This window comes from Pristiophorus japonicus, chromosome 26, assembly GCF_044704955.1.
Source record: "Pristiophorus japonicus isolate sPriJap1 chromosome 26, sPriJap1.hap1, whole genome shotgun sequence".
Taxonomy (NCBI): Eukaryota; Metazoa; Chordata; class Chondrichthyes; family Pristiophoridae; genus Pristiophorus; species Pristiophorus japonicus.
In genome coordinates, this window is record NC_092002.1 from 15,253,834 (window position 1) to 15,276,853 (window position 23,020).

The following is a 23,020-nucleotide window of genomic DNA, read 5'->3' on the forward strand; positions in this document are numbered from 1 at the left end:
AACACGAAACCTATGTAGCAGCCGATGAGATGTTAATTGCAGAGATGTTAGTTAGGCTGTGCTTATACCGTAGCTGTCAATCTGTGACCATGGCCAGGAGAGAACAATGTACGTGTGCAGAGCTCTGTTCCTGGACAGCAAATCTTAAAATGTACTGAAAGCACGAATTGGACTGTTACAAACAGTTTAAGTTTATACAATGGCCATGAGGTTTAAAGGGCCCAGAGTACTGTTTAACCCTAGTTTGACACTACACTAGAGTTATAATCTACGAGGTGTCAAGTCCAAGTGATGCAACATGGGCTCCCCCACACTGCTGCACTGTGAGAGCTGACTGTAGTTATACTGGCCATTTGTTCATCACTGTGAAGTGGAAAGTGACAGTATAGGGCCAATGTGCTGACTATGCATTGCCAGCAGGGAACCCTTATCTGCCAGCCATGCATATTGGAAAATCATGTACAGGCTGCCACAACTTTCCATCCATCGCAGTCAACGGTGTGTCTGTGATTATTGAATATGCGCAAGAGTGCATTCAGAATATTAGCCCATGTAAGCACAGCCTTACATGACTCTTATACAAGCAGCACATAGTTGAAGGTTTAAATAACTCTGATGTTTGACTGTAGGTTCATGCGTTTTAGTCGTTTTGACATGCAGCAAAATTGGGTGCGTCTCAGCACTTACGGCGTATTGAGAACCAGCCGATCCCACTGCCCTTTGATATCATCATCAGCAGGCTGCTCTGTAATATATAAACCATCAAATTCCAATTTCCTGGCAAGCTCCTTCTCCCGTTTAAAGATGACCAAAGGAACCTTAAAGAGGTTTCAGAAAAAAAAACAATTACATCTTCATTTAATGATTTGAGTTGAGATTGAAAATAACCCTTTGGTTGATTAGATCAGCAAATAGCAACAACAAAAGGCCCATAATTTTCGGTAAAATTAATGGCGAGGCTAGCAGCACTCATGGTTAGTTATGCGCAAATGCTGCAGCGACTTCAAGTGAGGGTAGATGCGCAGTTAAACACGGAAATCCAAATGTCTGGATTGTGCCGCTTCACCGTTACCTTTGCGGTAACAGCAGCAGCTCTCTGTCTGCCTCACCAATGAAATGCATTGAATGGTGTGAAGTTGCTGTGTTTACACAGTAGATATGAACCAAACTCGCCACAGAAAGTTAACTCTTGTCCATTTCTGTTTAAGTACCGGTTTAACGACATGTCATGTGTTAGTTACTGCCAATCAACCACTCTGGCACTGAAAATTAACTATGACTAATGAAGTCTTATTCTTTCAGATTTTAATATTAGAGATTTTTAAATTGTAGCACTTCTTTCCCTTTCCTGACTTTTTTTTATCTTGCTCTTAATCCAGTCTTTCTTTCCCGCTCTTTATTTCTCTTTGATTTGACAATGCATTCACCCATTCTATCTTGCACTTCCTTGGACTGTTCATTTCACAATTCTCCAACCTGATTCCTAAAGAGATGCACAGTTGCTTGCCCTGTTTGCTCAGGCCTCAGATGCCCGGTTTCCCTCGTTGCCCCTTATCAGCTCGCACTTTCAGCGACTTACCACGCAACAAATTTAAAAGCCTAAACGTCACAAGTAAATTATGGCCTATTATAAATCACTTGGTTAACCCGATTACAGGAATTCAAAGCTTGCTAAAAATTATTTCAACCAGTGTGGAACGATTGTTTTTAAAAGTACTCCCAACTTGATGTTTAATTAAATTAGGAGCCTATAAACTGTGGGCCTAAATTTGCTGAAAACTTGTGCCATATATAATGGTGTAGCTATGATGCCCGGCATTATTATGGTGCAGAAATTCTACAAAATTATAGTGTGAGTGACATACCCAATGCTCACTGGGACTTTTGGGTTGCTGCAGGAGACCCTGGCTGGAAAAGTGGAACAGTTCATTAACCTAACTCTGCCCCCCACTAAAATGAACGGAGAGATCGAGTTTGCTGAATTAACTCCACTGTGCTCACCATTTATACCTTTACAGAATGGCACTGGAGGGCTCAGCATCAGTGAAGTATTCAATTGCTCGGCAGGTCGCCTGAGGGTAATATTTTTAATGACTTATTCCAGGAACCTCATTGAAATATTAAACCTCAATTAAGTACTAAAACGTGTTCTGGCAGCCAGCCATTCTTCTCCGACCGATATTATCTTTACATTAAAATTTATGGAACTTGTGCGCTAAGCAGGGATTGCAACCGGTGGTTAAATATGGCGACTTTTATGGTTATTTAACAACTGGTGAAATTAGTAATGTTCCTTTGTGAAATGATCGTACAGGCAGTGGGCATTTTCTAAGCTATTCACTCACTCTGCTTCGAAAGTGGCAGGACTTACATTTGTACAGTAATGGTATTTATTTATTTGTTATAATAAAGAATGGATTGCTAGTACAGGTATACTAATAATTATTAGACAACCAACTCAAAAGGCAGTAATCTTACATAAATATTTGGAGTTAAAAACAGTTAAGGATTATGGACCGTGACTTTTATGGAAACGTTAATAACCTGTTGTGTGTCCTGGCACTTTGGATGTGTATGCACTTCTGACTCGACACCATGCTCGCTGCGGCACACTCTAAGCAGTTCTACAGCTAATTATGGTGTAAATTCGCCCTTGGGGGATTGGGGAGCACTATGTTCTAACTTATGGTGTCCGTTGTTAATATTACAGCAAATTCCAGGCCAGGAGTTTTCAAAGGATGTAAATGGAAACAGCTTTATTTTGTTGACAAATATTAACTTCCAGATTGGGTGAGGGGGTTTGTGATTTAACTATTCGTTCATTATCTTTCTTGCACACAGGCAGACTCTCACTGTCCTACATAATTTGGGTTGTGGCAGCTCCAACCTAGTTCTGTAGTGCATGGATGTATATAATAGTCAGACTATGGGGCTGAAATTCATCCCCGCCGGAAACGGGACGCATTTATCGTTTTTCAGCCGTTTTCACTACCGCGGTGGATGTGCTGGCCCCTTGCGCAAAATTCAGCTCTTTGTCTTTTTTTTCCAGCGGGGCGGTCGGTCATAATGGGGGCGGAAGTAGGGACCGCCATAAAAAACATCAAGGTGAATTTCACGAGCGGCGGCCATTCCACAAAAAATTGGCGGTCATTCGACACCGCCGCGTGGTCGCTGCTTTCCGGTGGTAACAGGCCTTATCGAGAGGCTGAATTTCGGCCCCTATATGTGTAGACATAGATTCACCTATCATGGAAGGAGGGCGTTCAGGCTGAGCCAGCTCTTCGACTGGACTTCTCGTCTAGGCTTTTCAGTATGTCGCTTGCCCATTTCCCCGCAGATCTCGAACAGGTGAATGGTGAAAGGTGCTGAGGGATACGCTCTGCTGCATTCTGCCGCCTCCCAATCCCCACATTCCCCCCTCTGTGAGCCCCAGTTCTAAGCTTAGGTATAATATGTATAATAATGGAATACAGATAAAGGGCCATCTTGTTCTGTGCCATTTGCACCATTAAAATGCTGGATGCAAGGGCCATCTTTTTGGCTCAGGAATCCAATGTTTAATGCTGGGTGGTGTAGAACACTATAGAACAGTAATATGTCAGAAGCCAGGCCTGTGTAAGTATCCAAGGAGCACTGCATTTTACAGGCCCAAGAAAAGGGATATGACTTCTCCATATAAATCGCTGGGTTGAAACCTAGCTACGCTAAAACTCCTCCCTCTTTTTGACTCGGGAGTGCACCTCCAATATGATAGTCACCCTGAAGCTGGAAAATCGTCAGGGGTCCGCAGAAATCCCGTAAAAGAGATGATTAAATTTGGATCCCTGAATTTAGATATATTGCAATTTAGATGATATCCATAAAGGTACATAATAGATAGAATCACAGAATTATACAGTACAGAAGGAGACCATTCGGTAGAGCTATTCAATTAATTCCACTTTCCTGCTCTTCTGTAAAATAAATTCCCTTCAAGTATTTATCCAATTCCGACCCTCTAAGTACAACCAAAATATTTAATATGGTCGTCGCCAACCAGACAACATTTCCCTCTAGCTCCAGCAGAGGTCTATAAGGACTAAACTATGAAACATCAAGAACTCTCCTAAAATCTCAGCGTGCCATTGTCAAAGTAGCCACTAAAATATTACTGTCACATTGAAGAATCTAAAATGGCAGACTTTCTCATGAATTATGAGCATTACAAAATGATCAAAATGTTGTCCAACTTGTGGGTGAATTATGAGTGTCGTTGGTGCTGGGAAAAAATCATTAGAAGACTGGCTTTACTTTTAAATGTTTGTTTTTACCTTTAAGTAGTTGTATCCGATAATACAGAGGAAGGAGAGGAGTGTGTGAAGAATGGAGAGGGTTTTCAATGTTGGCGCCATATAACCTGTACTCTCCTCAAGGACAAAATAAACCAATGAATCTTCATCCTCCTCGTCCTCTCCATCTCCATTCCCATTGCCACTTCCAAAGCCAACGCTTGATATTTCATCGTCAAAGCCTGATCCTTCAAAGTCTTCTTCATCTTCAACCACTGCCACCTATCATGCACGAAAAAGTGATAATTTAGCGACTACTTGTCAAACTCTGATTTACTTAGTCAGGCTATGTGAAACAGCTAGCCAGATCTTTCATTGGCTATTTTCCAACAGGCATCAGTGTAATGTGAGGCTATGTTTAATTTGGTAAGAAGATATGAGGAAGAAAATATAAGTGTTAATTTGTCAGTCTTGCATCCGTGCAATGCACACTTTATAAAGAAAGAAAGATTTGCTTCTATAAAACACCTTTCATTACTTCAGGATATCTCAATGTACATCCCAGTCAATGAAGTACTTTTGAGACATAGTGCGTATTATAATGTAAGCTGCTATTGAGAGAAATGTTAGCCAGAACATCAGGAGAATTCCCCTGCTCTTGTACCACAGGATTTTTGGAATCCAGGCAGTGTTCTGGTTTAGCTTCCCATCCGAAAGATGGCACCACTGACAAATGGCATGCTGGCCTTCACAGCTAGGGGATTTGAGTATAGGAGCAGAGAGGTCTTACTGCAGTTGTACAGGGGCTTGAGTATTGTGTGCAGTTTTGGTCTCCTAATCTGAGGAAGGACATTCTTGCTATTGAGGGAGTGCAGTAAAGGTTCACCAGACTGATTCCAGGGATGGCAGGACTGACATATGAAGAAAGACTGAATCGACTAGGCTTATAATCACTGGAATTTAGAAGAATGAGAGGGGATCTCAAGAAACATGTAAAATTCTGAAGGGATTGGACAGATTAGATGCAGGAAGAATGTTTCCAATGTTGGGGAAGTCCAGAACCAGGGGTCACAGTCTAAGGATAAGGGGTAAGCCATTTAGGACCGAGATGAGGAGAAACTTCTTCACTCAGAGAATTGTGAACCTGTGGAATTCTCTACCAGAGAAAGTTGTTGAGGCCAGTTCGTTAGATATATTCAAAAGGGAGTTAGATGTAGCCCTTACGGCTAAAGGGATCAAGGGGTATGGAGAGAAAGCAGGAATGGGGTACTGAAGTTGCATGATCAGCCATGATCATATTGAATGGTGGTGCAGGCTCGAAGGGCCGAATGGCCTACTCCTGCACCTATTTTCTATGTCTCTATGTTTCTGATATGGCACTTCCTTAGTACTACACACAAGTGTCACCCCAGATTATGTGCTCAAGTGGGGCTTGAAATCACAGCCTTTTGACTGAGCCAAGCTGACACTTGTCAAAATTATATATATTAAAAGATTACAATTGGATTGACGGGGACAGGCTACTGATGCAAGATTAAAATGGTTCTATAAAAACTCAAAATATACTATATGCTGACACCGCATACCAAAAGAGGGAAGTATGCTGGTATGGGTTTGGTATTTCATTAGGCCCTGATTGGGCGTAAATCAACGAAAACCTTCTAAATTTGGGCATATACAACAACAAAAACAACTCGGATTTTAACATAATAAAATATCCAAAGGCACTTCACAGGAGCATTATCAAACAAAATTTGATAACTAGTCTCAAAGAGATATTTGGACAGGAGTGGTAGGTCTTAAAGGAGGAGAGAGAGGTAGAGGCGGCGAGGTTTAAGCAGGGAATTCCAGAGCTTAGGGCCCAGGCAGCTGAAGGCACGGCCGCCAATGGTAGAGCGATGTAAATCGGGGCTGTGCAAGAGGCCAGATTTGGAGGAGTGCAAAGATCTATTAGAGTTGCAGGGCTGGAGGAGGTTACAGAGAGAGGGAATAGCAATGCCATGGAGGGATTTGAACAGAAGCATGATCCTTTTTTAAATCAAAGTGTTGCCGGACCGGGAGCCAATGTAGGTCAGCGAGCACAGGGGTGATAGGTGACTGGGACTTGGTGCGAGTTATGGTATGAGCAGCAGAGTTTTGGATGAGCTGAAGTTTACTGAGGGTAGAAGGTAGGAGGCTGACCAAGAGAGCACTGGAATAGTCGAGTCTGAAGGTAACAAGACCATGGATTAGCGTTTCAGCAGCCGATGGGCTGAGGCAGATGCGGGGGCAGGCAATATTACTTAGGTGCAAATAGGCTGTCCTGGTGATGGGGACAATATGTGGTTGGAAGCTCAGCGTCAACTAGGATGCTGAGGTTGAAACAGTTTACTTCAGCCTCAGATAATAATAATGAGATTGGGAGGACACTTGGGTGCAACTTGACATCGGCAAAATTGGGCGCAGCGTCGCGTGCAATTTTGGGTGCAACTTCCGGGTTGCTCCCAAAGGGAATCAAGGGGTATGGGGATAGGGCAGGAAAGTGGAGTTGAGGTCGACGATCAGCAATGACCTTATTGAATTGCGGAGCATGCTTGAGAGGCCGTATAGCCTGCTCCTGCTCCTAATTCTTATGTTCTTATGAAACTCATAAGAAGTAAAGGTATACCTTTGTTTTAATAAACTAAATTTACCTTATAAAAGAGGAGGATAAAGTTGATTGCAAATGCCACGAACAGAGCCAGGAAGCGGAGATTGTAGAAATTCCTTGACAAATAATTCTGAAGTAAAAAGATAGAAAAATATGTCACTTATTGCATGCCACACAGTTACACATGTAATTGTATTCTGCATCTAAACTAAATTCATCATTGGTTTCTCATTTAGATAAATAGAAATTACACAACTCGATTTTATTCTGGATATTGTTGAATAAACTGGAACTCTATAGTCAGGACAACAAAGTTGGCACTGGTAACACAATTAGAATTGCCTCTGTGATGGACTCAATTTGGTTTGAACAATAGATTTCCTGGCTACTTGGCTTTTCTGTTGTACTCACTGTTCGGGCTATTTCCCAATAGTGTCACTAATTTATGGTGTCCACACAAATCAGCTTCCATAGCTAAGCACATGCTTCCAATGAACCAAAGCATGATCTGATATATGAAGTATATGGCGCAGTCTGTGCAAAGGGCCTTAAACCGCGCAAATATTTGTTGTCACGAATATGTTTTGGCGAATGATGGCACATGTACAGAATTTGGGGGAAAGGTTGGAGAATTCCTGCGTGAAGGAGTAGCAGAATAATCACCAAATGGGAGCACTGGTAGTTGTGGAGGAGAGCTCCATTTCAGCAAGCCATGGAGTTGAGTTTGCTGCCAAAATGGGAAGTGGAATCCGATCTTAGTCAACTTAAGATCTCCCTTATAAGCTGTGCTTGCAACTGCTTAGCAATTCGCACAACTCAGTTGTTGCTTCATGCAACCTTTTCAAGCATTGTCAAGGTGCCACAGTGGTTGTCTGGATTTGCAGAGGAGATACACGAGTACTAGTAGGCAGTGGCCAGATAGTGCATAAAGTGCCGGTTCAACCTGGCATCTCTGCAGCGATCCTCTTTGTTTCTATTCTTGGGATATGGGCAAAGCTAGCAAGGCATATGTATTCCCCATCTCTACTTGCCCTGAGGGTATTAAAAATCAGCCTTTACGACAATCTGTCAGCTATCATGGTAATTTTTCAGGTGCTAGGCCACAATTTATCGGATTTTATTGAATTCACTTTCACAACCTATCACCATTTAAATCTAATTGTGGCAATGACATAACAAATGGGGGGAAATGTTTAACATTATTAATAGAATACCCCAAATGGTCTACAGTGGTGCATTATTCTAACTTCCGATTTATATTATTCAGTATTAGGAATTTCCTGAAAATTGTTTCTGCAGATGTTTTTAATATGGAATGCTTACGTAACTAGCTTGTAAATAAATGCCCAATATGCTTCTATTAAACAGAACGTATCAAAGTAATTTCTTGTAAACAATTCCTGTGTATAAACACCAATTGCTTTGAAGTGAATCAAAGACAGTGGCAGAGATTTGTCACGAGTCTGTGTTTTGTATAAAAATAAATGAAGAGTTTTAAAGATTTGGTCCTCACAAAAACATAGGGGCGAAGTTTCGGCCTGAGTTGCTCTTGGTTTTTTGGAGCAACTGGTTTAGAATGGAGTATCTTAGAAATTGCAATTCTCGGCATTTAGTTTGCTCCAGTTCTAGTCAGTTAGAACAGTTTCAGTTTGGAACAGATTTTTTTTTTTCAAAAGGGGGCGTGTCTGGCCACTTACGCCTGTTTTGAAAGTTTAGGCAGTGAAAACTTACTCCAAACTAACTTAGAATGGAGTAAGTGTAGATTTTTGAACGCTCAGAAAAACCTTGCCTACACTTAGAAAATCAGGCGTAGGTTACAAATCAGGCGTAGGGAATGGGGGGGGGGAGCGGGTTTAAAGGGAAGTTTCCAAACATTAAACACTTCAGTTTTAAAAATAAAGCGCTATCATCAATAATAAATGATAAATACATCAATAAATCAATCAAAAAAAATTAATAAAAAATAAATGTTTTAAAAAAATCAATAAATAAAACAATTGGAGGAGGGGGGGTGGGAGAGAGGGGAGGGCAGGGGGAGGGAGAGAGAAGAGGAAGGGAGGGGGGAGAGGGATGGGGGTGAGGGAGGGAGGGGGAGAGGGGCAGAGGGGGAGAGGGGGAGAGGGAGAGGGAGAGAAGGGAGGGGGAGAAGGGAGGGAGGGAGGGAGAGAAGGGGGAGCGAGAAGGGAGGGAGGGAGGGGGAGAGGGGAGGAGGTAGGGGAGAAAGGAGAGGGAGGCTGAATGGGCTGGGCCCGGCTAGGCCCAAGGGGTGGGGTCCGCCCCCAGCACCGGATTTACAGGTAGGTGGCCGGGGGTCGGGTCTGGTTCGGGGGAGGGGTCGGGTCTGGTCCGGGGTCCGGGAGGAGGGGAGTGGGAGTCGGATCGGGGAGTGGGAGTCGGGTCGGGTCTGGGGCAGTGGGGGGTCGGGTCCGGTGGGCGGGGGCGGGTCGGGTCGGGAGGAGAGGAAGCAGGAGCTGGGCAAGGGAGGTGCAGTCTGATCCACGCAGCCCCAGTGAGGCTATTCGGCCAGGGCCTCTCCCACACAGTTTTGGCCGCTTGGAGCTACTGCACATGCGCGCCCACTGTAGCGCGCATGTGCAGAGGTCCCGGCACTGTTTTCAGCGCAGGGACCTGGCTCCGCCCCCCCACAGCTCTTGCTGCGCCGCGCCCAGCTCCAGATGACCTGCAGGGAGTCGGAGAATAAGTAAGTATTTTTTAGGCGCACTTTGTGGCGCGAAAAACGGGCGTCCAGGTCGGGGCTGCGCCGTTCTAGGCGCGGCCCGAAACTTGGGCCCCTTATCCTACTGTTCAAAAACCAGTTCAGAAATTGTGTTAATACAAAAGTTGCAAAGGGTTTGCTTGTCTGCCTTTTGATTGACCCAGTTAACAAACGCTTTTAATATAGCATTCCTGATAGATTTTCAGAATTTTAAGAAATGTTCATACTTACCAAGAGCTTAGTCTTGTAACTTTCAAACTCGTTCCAGAACTCCATTACTGCCTCTGGTTCCTCCCTTGTCCTCTCCTGTTTGGCTTTCTTCCTCGCCTTCATTGCTGGTGTAGCTTCTTCCTCTTCTTGTTCTTCTGCCCCTTCTGCCTTTTCTGCTCCTTCGGCTCCATCTGCTTTTTCTGCCCCTTCTGCTTTTTCTGTTTCTGCCACTTCTGCCTTTTCTCCTTCCTCTGCCTTTTCCCCTTCTCCTTCTGGTTGTTCTAGTACTTCTTTTTCTTTCATATCCTTCTCGGCCTTTTCACCATTCTCAGTGCTTTATAAAGGTAGAACACAAACACCATTCAATGCCACACCAACACTTAGGCTGCACAACAATGATCTATATGACAATTGCAGGATTGTGATTAGGGCTGGTGGAAAATACTATTAGCCCATCTAGCTAACAACAATTAGTAACATATTATATATTTTTTTATTCATTCACGGGATGTGGGCGTCACTGGCAAGGGCAGCATTTATTGCCCATTCCTAACTGTCCTTGAGAAGGTGGTGGTGAGCCGCCTTTTTGAACCACTGCAGTCTATGTGAAGAAAGTGCTCCCACAGTGCTGTTGGGGAGGGAGTTCCAGGATTTTGACCCAGCAACGATAAAGAAATATTTCCAAGTCAGAATGGTGTGTGACTTGCAACCACAATGGTGGAAAGTCTTTGGCGAGTCAGGAGGTGAGTCACTCGCCAAAGAATAGCCATCCTCTGACCTGCTCTTGTAGCCACAGTATTTATGTGGCTAGCTCAATTAGCTTTCAGATCAATGGTGAGGCCCCAAGATATTGATGGTGGAGGATTCACAATGGTAATGCCTTTGAATGTCAAGGGGAGTTAGTTAGACTTTCTCTTGTTGGAGATGCCTAGCATTTATGTGACACAAATATTACTTGGCACTTATCAGCCCAAGCCTGAATGTTGTCCAGGTCTTGTTGTATGCGGGCACAAACTGCTTAATTATCTGAGGAGTTGTGAATGAAACTGAACACTACAATCAGTGAAAAAATCCATGTCTATCCTTATGATGGAGGGAAGGTCATTGATGAAGCAGCTGAAGATGGTTGACCTTAGGACTCCTGCAGCAATGCCCTGCGGCTGAGATGTTTGGCCTCCAACAACCCAACCATCTTCCTTTGTGCTAGGTATGACACCAGCCAGTGGAGAGTTTCCCCTGATTCCCATTGACTTCAATTTTACTCGGGCTCCTTGGTGCCACACGAGGTCAAATGCTGCCTTAATGTCAAGGGCAGTCACTCTCACCTTACTTCTGGAATTCAGCTCTTTTGTCCATGTTTGGACCAAGGCTGTAATGAGTTCTGGAGCCGAGATCTGACAGAACCTAAACTGAGCATCGGTGAGCAGGCTTTATCTTATTTGTATTACACTTCAATTTGGAGTTCCATTCATCAACTCTATTTTTAAATGATCTATAAGGGGGCAATGTTTAACATTTTTATTTTGCTGTTATGAAGTGACATTTCCACATGCTTATCTACTGCCATTCTGTGCAATAATTAAATATAAAAACACTTACTCTACTTTCTCAGCTTCAGCCTTGAGTTGATCTTCTGCCTTGGCTTCTAACTGAGCTTCAATCTGTTGCTGTTAAAAGGCAAAAAGCTCATTTTATGATTGGTACAATAATCTGTACTGCGGAACCAGGCATTGCAATAAAAATTCTTGACAGAGGCCTAAAGGATGGCCTCAGATAAAACAGTGGTTAGAGGAATGTCATATGCACATGCCAAGAGTTCATCTACTAACAGTAATTGTGAGATTATGATGGGTACTGGAATTTTCTTGGCTAGTCCTTCACCAGCCAGCATATGTTTGAGTCTGACTTTTCTTTCAATATTCAGGTTTTATTTTGACATGAGAGTCTTCTAATAAGTTGGGAAGGAAAAATAAAGTGCAGACTCAATACTTATAGCTTATTTGTTTTTTAGTTTGAGGTGTTATTTTCTGCTTCAATGCCATGAGCAAAATAATTATTATTCAACTGTAGGAAGGAAACTGGTGACAGCTGCCTTATGATCGCTGTTAAAAATGTGTTATATTTGGGGGTGCGGGAGTGGAGGGGGAAATTAAATCTTAGACATAGTTTTGATACATATCATCTGGAAGGAAGTGAAAGATACTTACCCGGACTTTCCTGAAACTTGGTGGTGTTCCCTCAGGGGTCGCAGGGTCAGCTGTTGCAGATTCTACAATGTCACCAAGTCCCAGGTTGGAGTCAGGTGAGCTCATCCTCATTTCCCTCTTTGCATCGGCCTGGTCAGCCATTTCCTCTTCTTTAGCTTGATCTTCAAATTCTGATTGGACAGCCGTTTCCTCAACCTCCGTCTTGCTAATGTCAGGAGAATCAGCGTGGACCTCGTCCTGTGTAGGATCAGGCATACTGGCCAGGAGTTCAGTGACAGTCAGATGTTTGGCCCCTTCAACCAAGCCACCTCCAAACAAGGTATTCCATACTATCATGAAGAAACCACTGCAGATGCTATAGATAAATTGCAAAATGCCTATGAACAAAGTCCAAAAGAAGGACACTAGGGCCATCACCATCTCTTTAATTGTCATCTTCTTTATTTTTTTGCACTTTTTCCTTATATTCTTAAAGGTGAATATTTTAAAAAAGTTGACAACACTGCTAAGGAATGATGCAAATGCAGATGGTGACTCAGCTGTAGAAGATACTTTCTCAGCTTCTATCCCCTCAGCATTCTCCCCTTCCTCCTCTTCATCTTCTGACTTTTCTCCCTCTTCCGTTTCAGAGATCTTTGAAGCAATTTGCATCTCAAAGATGGTATCCTCACAGAAGTTGACAAAGAGTTCCATCTTTTCAGACTCTCCGCCTTCATTCACTACATCAAAGATGAACTGTCGCTTAGACTCTTTGACTTGAGGCATCTCCCACTGTGTTTTATTGGCCTCACTAATCTCAAAGTAAATGCGCTCTATCTTCTTACTAGCACCCATGATCTCAATGCGGCCTAAGAAAGGTTGGAAATAGTTGAGAATACTCTCTGCTAATGCCAAGAAGTTTTTCAGCCTTGTGTCATGAGGCACGTGTTCGGACAGGTTAGTGAGTAACACAGCAATGTTAAAACCAATGTCCTTGGCTGGCTCTTGGAACCGGTTTGCAAATTCCTCATAGTTTATCATTTCATTCTCATCTGCTTCTGAGCATGAGAGTAGGAACTGGATCTCAGAAGATGTGTATTGCTTCTGGCTGTCCATTGCCTTCTGGAAGTCTTTCTTTGAGATGAGCCCTCTGGGGTCAGTGACATAATCTTTGAATGCATCGGATGCCACAATGTCCTTCAACTTCAAGAACATATCAAAAAACTTTAGGATCATTTCAACATTGCTAGATGACTCTACCAACATATCCACCATTTGTTTAGCGATAGTTCCATTAACAACATTTCCTGAAAATAACAAATGAGATACATCATAGTCTTAAAAAATAAAAGTTTCTAGTTACAGTTCAAGATTGAAGAAAAAATCTATTGCTGCATCACCGCATCCTTTTTTGGGTGTGTATTTGTTGTGTAGATCATCTAACATCCAGTATAATGGTTAATTTTACTAATTAAATAGCATTGCAAAATATCTTACATAAACCAGGATATTATGCATACATTAACGTCACAGTAAATAACAATAATCTTAACAAAATATTTATACAGAAGTCATAGGAGTAAAACAAGTAGTTTATGGCCATAATTCAAACCTCAGAAATTGAAATACTAATCATATTCACAAGAACATAAGAAATAGAAGCTGGAGTAGGCCATTTGAACCCCCAAGCCTGCTCCACCATTTAATATCATGGCTGATCTGATCATGGACTCATTTCCACTTCCCTGCCCTCTCCCCGTAACCCTTTATTCCCCTATTGCTCAAAAATCTGTCTATCTCCGCCGTAAATACATTCAATGACCCAGCCTCCATAGCACTCTGGGGCAGAGAATTCCACAGCTTTACAACCCTCGGAGAAGAAATTTCTCCTCATCTCAGTTTTAAATGGGCGGCCCCTTATTCTGAGACTATGCCCCCCTAGTTTTAGCTTCCCTGTGAGTAGAAATATCCTCTCTGCATCCAACTTGTAGAGCTAATTATCTTATAAGATCACCTCTCATTCTTCTGAACTCCAATGAGTATAGTCCCAACCTATCTTCATTATTCAACCCCCTCATCTCCGGAATCAACCGAGTGAACCTTCTCTGAACAGCCTCCAATGCAAGTATATCCTTCCTTAAATATAGAGACCAAAACTGTCCACAGTACTCTAGGTGTGGCCCCACCAATACTCTGTACAGTTGTAGCAGGACTTCTCTGCTTTTATACTCTATCCCCCTTGCAATAAAGGCCAACATTCCATTTGCCTTCCTGATTACTTGCTGTACCTGCATACTAACTTTTTATGTTACATGCACAAGGTCCCTCTGTACTGCAGCACTTTGCAATTTTTCTCCCTTTAAATTATAATTTGCTTTTCTATTTTTTCTGCCAAAGTGGATAACCTTACATTTTCCCACATTATACTCCATCTGCCAATTTTTTGCCCACTCACTTAGCCTGTCTATATCCCTGTGCAGATTTTTTGGGTCCTCCTCATAATTTGCTTTCCCACCCATCTTTGTATCATCAGCAAACTTGGCTACATTACACTTGGTCCCTTCATCCAAGTCATTAATATAGATTGTAAATTGTTGAGGCTCCAGCACCGATCCCTGCAGCACCCCACTAGTCACTGTTTGCCAACCAGAGAATGAACCATTTATCCTAACTCTCTGTTTTCTGTTAGTTAGCCAATCTTCAATCCATGCTAATATACTATCCCCAACCCCGTGAACTTGTATCTTGTGCAGTAAACTTTTATGAGGCACCTTATTGAATGCCTTCTGGAAATCCAAATACACCACCCCCTTATCCACCCTGCTCTTTATATCCTCAAAGAACTTCAGCAAATTTGTCAAACATGATTTCCCTTTCATATGTCAGTCCTGCCATCCCGGGAATCAGTTTGGTGAACCTTCGCTGCACTCCCTCAATAGCAAGAATGTACTTCCTCAGATTAGGAGACCAAACCTGCACACAATACTCAAGGTGTGGTCTCACCAAGGCCCTGTACAACTGCAGCAAGACCTCCCTGCTCCTATACTCAAATCATCTCGCTATGAAGGCCAACATGCCATTTGCTTTCTTTACTGCCTGTTGTACCTGCATGCCTACTTTCAATGACTGATGTACCATGACAACCAGGTCTCGTTGCACCTCCCCTTTTACTAATCTGTCACCATTCAGATGATAATCTGCCTTCCTGTTTTTGCCACCAAAGTGGATAACCTCACACTTATCCACATTATACTGCATCTGCCATGCATTTGCCCACATGTCCAAGTCACCCTGCAGCCTCCTTACAGCTCACACTGCCACCCAGCTTAGTGACATCTGCAAACTTGGAGATATTACATTCAATTCCTTCGTCTAAATCATTAATATATATTGTAAATAGCTGGGGTCCCAGCACTGAATCTTGCGCTACCCCACTAGTCACTGCCTGCCATTCTGAAAAGGGCCCGTTTATTCCCACTCTTTGCTTCCTGTCTGCCAACCAGTTCTCTATCCACGTCAATACATTACTCCCAATACCTTGTGCTTTAATTTTGCACACTAATCTCTTGTGTGGGACCTTGTCAAAAGCCTTTTGAAAGTCCAATACACCACATCCACTAGTTCTCCCTTATCCACTCTACTAGTTACATCCTCAAAAAATTCTAGAAGATTTGTCAAGCATGATTTCCCTTTCATAAATCCATGCTGACTTGGACCGATCCTGTCACTGCTTTCCAAATGCGCTGCTATTACGTCTTTAATAATTGATTCCAACATTTTCCCCACAACTGATGTCAGGTTAACCAGTCTATAATTCCCGGTTTTCTCTCCCCCTCCTTTTTTTAAAAAGTGGGGTTACATTAGCTACCCTCCAAGGATCTGTCAAAGATCGGGAGAGGGGTAGCCGGCGCAAGGTAGGCCCAAGGCTTCCTTGTGAAGACCGGAGGAGCACTCCTGAACCACAAGGAACCCTGAACTTTAAAACTTACCTTTTGGGCCTCTTCTGGCCTAGGGTCGGTCTCCTGACAGGTTTGCCTGGCACTGCTCCCTGGCTCATGCCTCAGGTTGACATTGCAGAGCAGGTCCCGATGACATCACGAGACCCGATTTACAAACTTGAGTATGACCTGGTTTCCTTCTTGTGGGTGTCTTGCTTGCCTGTGCAAAATTGATGTCGGGACATGGCAGGAAGGCAATAGGATTGGGAGGGGGTATGTGATTTTTATTATTTTAACTGCCCCTGCCCGGTTTCTGCCAAGTGGGGTGGGAGGGGCTGTTAAAATTGGGCCCTGAGGATTGTGTTTAAAAATTATGGCCAATAAAAGAAAATAGGAAATGCAGGATTTTTTTTTTTTACTAAAGCTGGTGGTGAAACAAGAAATCTTAATGGGCTTCAAGAAGGAAATAGACAGGTTCTGGCCAACCTTTTTGGAAATGCACCAAGGGAATACTGGGGTAGGTGGGCTAGATGGTCTTCTTGCTAAACGATATTACATGGCATCGACTGCAGTCAATGTCTTAATCACTTTGTATACAAAGGTGATCAGAGCAATATTTCCAAGTTTATTTTTTGTCTTGGGTTACAACTTGTCTTGCTATATAGGTCTGGTTATGGAGGGAGTGGTTAGTTCAAGATAGATAGTACAAGCAAGGGCTTGTTGGGGTGAGTGGATTTTAGCTTGTTCTATGCTTTCTTATAATCTGAGCATCCTTTCCCCATTGAATGCACCATTGCATTTACCTTCCAGTAAAGAGAGCAGCATCACCACCATGTCCTTCTGCAAGTCCAGGAGCTCCTTCAGCAATTCAATCTGGCTAGAATCCTGTCAATAAATGTAACACTGTTAAGAAAGGACTTCAATGCTAGTGTCATCTTACCACCAGATAAAATTAAAGATTATGAACATTCCATCTGAATGAGAAAAGAAAAGTATTATTTAGTTATGTTTTATGGCACTAATGAGAACTGGATGGAATGACAAAGCAGCTTTATTAAAATAACTCTCCTGGGTAGTGAATCTGTTAAATTGGTTGGGAGGGAGTAAGTAATTTCTTTCACTGGACTAAGCATTCAAAATAATAAAAACACACAAAACAGGCACAGAAAAACTGTTACTGAGGCCTGATCAACATCTCAGATAGTGACTCATGATGGTTTGCCTCCTGGTAAGAATTCTAGTGATACACCAACAAAAATGTTTGGAAACAATATGGGGGTTAATATCCTCTTAGTGAGTAGAGATTGTGTTAAATTTAGCTCCTTTTAAACAAAAAGTACACTCACAGGAACACCCAATTCTACTCAGTGCACTGTGCAAAATCGGATGATCATCAAACTAACTCACAGCCGAGAACACACTTGCAATAATGCTCGGAAGCACTCACCCATTGTCACAATAAGGCCTTTACCGTGGAGAAGAAAAAAACATTCATTGGTGCTTCAGAGAAGTGTAGGGAAAAATGTGAGTTTTAAGGAGGAGAGGGAGAGATTTCGGGTAGGAATTCTAGAAAGTAGGCCCAAGTAGTTGAAGGCATGGTGAGGTGAGGAAGAAATTGGCCAGGAAGAATATGGGATAGGCTACAGACAGCAGAGATTTAGATGAGCTAAAGTTAACGGAAGGTGGAAAGTCGGATAGCAGAGCACTGAAATAATTGAGTCAGGAGGTGAAAAATGCATTTAAATAATTCTCATTGTGCCAGTCCAGCTGTGCAGTGTTAATAGAGTGGTCAAGTAGAGGCTAGTTCGCTAAAGAGACCCATCAGATTATCGTGACAGCACAAAGGAATTGCAGTATGTTCTCTATCAGTCAGACCAACTGACCAATAAAAGAGGGTTCACTACCTGTGGGATGCCCTGGGAGCACGAGAATGCAAAACTGTTCCCGCTGTGTCAATCCTACCACAGTTAGTGTCCGACTTGAAGGTAAGTGGCATGCTAAGCAATGAGGATGATCAGCAATGACCTCACACTGCACTTTCCTTCGCAGAATATAGGGTCCTTCAACAGTCACCAATTTATGGATGACAAGTGAGACTCAGCAAGTAAAAACCATACCCACTATAAGAAAACCTCATGCAGATCAGGAGCTGGGAGGTCAAAGACGTTCTGGGGCATGGTAAAGATGGCAATGTTTTGTGGCCAAAATAATTTTAACCTTCGTCCACTTGAAAGCTGTATTTGTGCTCCATTGCAAGATGTAACGTAGCGTCATTACAGCACCAATAAACAAGACCATGCCCTTGTATTCATCACGTGACATATTTTTCCTCACCAAGAAGGAGGAATCTGGTACTGCAAGGCAACAGTGCTCATCTCAGCACTTTGCCTCATCCACATAATACGAGAAGACACTGGTCCAGTCCATGACATTTTGGAGAGTCTGACTGAGCTTAAGCCGGGAACACACCAATCATGGATTGGGCAGAGGTGATGACTAAAGAAGGGTTTGCTGCTGTTGAGTGGAGGCTCAGCATGGCCCAAGGCCTTACCATATTGCCTTGTGATTCACACTTGATAGGGTTACCAGTAAAATGGGTACGTCATAAGTGTCAACTGGTGAAGAAGTCATTGGCCTCATTCAACACCAATAATGGGTGCTGGCTTGGTGTTGGCAAATCAATCAGACAGTTATTTGTTAATCATGAAAGGGGGATTCGGAGATCCTATAGTATAATCTTCTCTGTGGCTGCTGGCAAGAGTCAGTCTCCAAAAGTACGTGCATAGAAAAGCATAGACATAGGTGGGTGGCTCTCAATTTGTCACCAGCTCTTTGGGCACATGTTTCTGGGCAAGTGACAGGAGGAGCACACCTACACACGTAGACCCCCCCACAGCTGGTATGAAACAGGCAATTCCTGCTGGCACCCTGTATCTGGGTCTGTATCACAGAGGTAGACAACCAGCAGATTCCTGAGCAGGTTCTCAGAAAGACTACTTCTTTCAATAAGACATTACTTACGATTAATACACATAGCATAAGGGGACATCAAAGTAGCACAACATTAAAAACACGTGAATTGCCTGATTACCCTTGAGGAGAGCGATGAGTTCCTGAATTGGCAACAAATATTTGGTTTTGCCTCTCTCAGGAAAGAAAGAACTTGCATTTATATAGTGCCTTTCACGACCACAGAAAGTCCCAAAGTGCTTTACAGCCAATTAAGAAGTAGGGGAGGGGGAAAGGAAAGGGTGTGGACTAAGGGCATGAGCCCACTAAGAACTGTGGCCAGGAGATATGGGCCTGATACTACTTTTTCTGAGCGCATAACATACAAAGATATAATTATTTTCTTACAGGGGCTGACAGATACAAAGGATGGGCTGCCCATATTTTTTCTCCCTCAGGCAATTGGCAGACTCCAAGACAGGTTCTGCCTGGGTACTGTGCTTAAAAAGAACTGAGAGAAAGTCGGGAGTGCAGGCCCTCTTGTTGTTGCTGCTAGAGGTCAACATCCGAAAAGCTCCATGTGCTAGAAGTTGTCCTGGGGCACGATGGGGGAAGAGTAAAAATGCTACTTTGCTCCCAAGTCTTCAGGCTTCCCACTGGCTCTCAGGGCAATCCCATGCCAAACTTGCTCACTGAGCAAATTCCCTAGAAAATGAGGCAGCAGGCTGGAAACGCCCCTCCTATTTCATTAAAATATCTGCAATGAACCTGCACCTACTACATTGTGGGGAAGCCCAGGAGTCTTGAAAAACAGGTCACCGTCTATTTTTCATCTGTCATGTCATCTGCAGGGCAAAGGAAAATCTTCCCTTTATACACCTACATAAACAAAAGCAAATGCTCAACATCATATATAGTGCAGTCGTTTTTTATTCTAAAAAAGGTTAGTTGTGAGCAGGTAACATCTTTCAGGACCAATTTTGCATTCTATTCTAAACATGGAGGGATCGCCTTTGATTCTCAGCAAATATGCATCAAAAGCACTTGCTATGATATGAGATTTCGCTTGCATCATTCTTTGGCCAGAGGTCACATATCATCAGTACGTTCAAGAATAGTAACCCTTTCTGTGGAAAGATACTTTTGTGGAAAAACGAGTGCCATCAATGGCATAGTGATCTCGGAGAATACCACATAACTCAAAAATACCGTCTCTCTAGCTGGTGTTGTGTGCAGGTGCTGAATGTTCTGTGCACTATCACGTGCTGAAAAAGGACACATTAATCTGTGATTCAGCAGCGAACAGCATATTGATTGATCCTCGTGAAGTCCATTGCTGGTGCCTGGAAGCACTCAGAGCAGTGCTTACAGTCTTTAGTGGAGAGACAGAGGGGCTAGAAGACCAGGTCGTTGAGGAAGCATCGCCTGGTGCCTGTTCTGATTGGTGGGAGATGTAGCTCTTTGAGGCAGCGGTTTTGCAAGATAATTGCCTCGCTGCCTTGATCACATACAGAAGAAAAACAATTCAAATTCCACTCAAATATTAAAGCACTACTTTAACATGACGAATTTTCAGACATTGGTTTTTCTGTTATTTAAAATGCCCCTAAAACTAAACTGTTAAATTAAAACCGTCGTCATTTAAAAAAAAAAGGATCTTGGGAGGTTGGGTTTTGATGCAATAAGAAATGTAATTTAAAAGCTGATGTTTAAAACTTACCTCGTGCCGCGCTTTAATCCAAAAATGCTCCTTTTTTGCATGATAACAAATAATAAATATTATACATTAAAACAACATCATACCTGAGGTTACATGATTACCTTTCCTTTTTACAGCGTTCGTGGTGAAATGATATGGCCTAGTCCCTGTTTATAGGTCAGCCAGACTTTCCAAAAATGACACGGAGATTTGATCGATAAAGCATACACATCTTTCGAAGGGATATTGTAACCCATGTAAAGGCCCTCGTAAACTATTCTGAAAGTTTTATGATGACTTCAAAGCAATATTGAATGTGGATTTGAAATTGTAAACAAAATACTGACTATAAATCGTATTACAAAGAATTACACGTTACTTTCACCTTTCTTGGGGCACGGTTTGAAGTATTACTCTCTTTATTAAGTTGTACTATGATAGAATAGTGCACATTCAATCCAGTCTGTTCCAGTTTACTTGCTCTCCTCAGTCAGGTAAAGTGACTGTAATGAGAACCTCTCCACAACAAGCTGACAAAGAAGCAATGGTGTTGGGGTGAGCTATTTCAATAGTCCATCTAAATCAAAAAAAACTGTGGGCCAAGTGAAATGGAGAGATCTCTGTTATTGATTTTATTCCAGAGACAATAGGCATCCACTTTGTAATATCTATATATCTATATTGGTGGTTAAAATTGAAAATTTATTTTGTATGACAAACAAACAAACAATGTCTAAAGCTCACTACTCTTGTAGAACAATGCATCACTAGGAACATTTCTGGGAATCTTGCCATGTGGTAGATGGTATGAGTACTGCAGAGGAGGACTGTTTTTTTTTAATGCCAAATAATTAGGACTTGAGCCTAGCTGTAAACCACCTTAACTGGATGACAGTCTCTTTTTATTGTTAGAATATTAAGAACATAATTGGAAGACCAAAAATCAATTACATTTAATATCGTGTATGGCGATCATGCAGACTTAAGTGTGTGCTGTTAATTGGGCTAATTTCATTACTTTCATAACTGAGGGTACTAACTGGACAGCAGAGGTTGCAGAAGTCTGTTCCACTGGATGCTCACTGGGTTTTGGGCCCTGCTGTATCTCCCAGTTGGGTGTGGGGAGTGTGTCTGAAGCAACCATCCGAAGCAGATGGGAACTATATTTGTGCGTGTAAAGGGGGTGCGGAATGGAGTCATGCCATGTTCCAGCCCGAGTGTGTCGATTGGGAAATTTCCAGCACACTCAGGAAAATCTGGTGGGAAGGATGGTCATAGTAGCCAAGAGCATCAGCTAAAACTGTAGCACTGCATCAGGCTATCCAATCAACAGTCATTTGCAAGCAGTGCAGGAAAGAATCACTAGCACTGTACAGAGTGTCGTCACTATAATCCTGCCTGTGAATCATCATTCTGAGATCGTTTTATTTCTATTAATTAAAAAAAACATGCTCGTATAAGAAATCAAGCAAGTTTCGCATTGTTTTTTTTTAAAAAAGTGTAATATTCTAAATTTGTCTCAGTTAACCACTGTACATAAAAACGTTTTTGGAGACCAGCCAGCTATGGAACAATGAAAGGATTCAAGGATACTAAATATATTGATTCGCTCACAGGTGTATGAAACACATCCTGCAGATCAAAATACTGCGGGCACACAAAGCACCAGGCAGCAAATACTTTTCAGATTCAACAAGAGAAGTCCAAAACACCACACAATTATTTTGTGGGAGTGAAAATTATGGAATGATAATTCAGACAAGTGGAAAATAAAACTCACAATAAACACAAGAGAATCCCAGGCATTATTCGCCCTCAAAATATATAGAATATCTCACCAGTGACGGGGAATCCCGATTTGTGAAAAAAGGTAGCATGAGTTACATTTGGAGGGATTTTGATCTTGTGAAAGATCAGCTTTAGCTGTCACCACTGGCGAGATATTTGTGTAATCAATTAGGCATTAAACAAAGGTAGGGTGATGGGTTATAGGCAAACACAACAGTTAGACTGCAGTTTTATAGCATCACACTAGACTGTTTGTTTGCTTGCCATCACAGTAAATCCTGAGTACTTTCAGGACACAATCCCTTCTAATAATAATATTTGAAAAGAAATATGATTAATATTACAAAAAGCAGATGTAAACTTAGGATCACAATGTGATAAAATGCCATTCGTATTCTTCCAATATACTGAAAAACCTGACATTAATTTCATGTTCTGAAATGATAGATACACTAAAGGTTAATGCAAAGATTTACAATGGATTTTACAGAGCAAAATTATAGAATCGAGCAAATGGAAGATACACAATAATATAAATAATCATTCCTTTTGTATGTTAGAGACCAAAGCAATTGCGCAGTTAACATATCAGCCCGATAGCCTAGACGTAATAGTGCTGGCTCCATACAAGATGGCT

The 23,020-nt window shown here is 42.3% G+C and overlaps 1 protein-coding gene across 5 annotated transcripts in view; it reads right to left on the reverse strand.

Moving 5' to 3' along the window:
• The window catches only part of LOC139239218 (ryanodine receptor 1-like), a 506,468-nt gene that overhangs the window by 26,274 nt on the left and 457,174 nt on the right, over positions 1-23,020 (reverse strand). For all 5 annotated transcript variants that reach the window (XM_070867899.1, XM_070867895.1, XM_070867896.1 and 2 more), the window contains 7 exons: positions 16,751-16,832; positions 12,031-13,316; positions 11,423-11,490; positions 9,845-10,157; positions 6,941-7,027; positions 4,311-4,550; positions 688-818 (listed from right to left, as the gene is read on the reverse strand). In XM_070867899.1, coding sequence (XP_070724000.1) covers positions 688-818; positions 4,311-4,550; positions 6,941-7,027; positions 9,845-10,157; positions 11,423-11,490; positions 12,031-13,316; positions 16,751-16,832 — 2,207 coding nt within the window. The remainder of the gene's footprint in view (positions 1-687; positions 819-4,310; positions 4,551-6,940; positions 7,028-9,844; positions 10,158-11,422; positions 11,491-12,030; positions 13,317-16,750; positions 16,833-23,020) is intronic.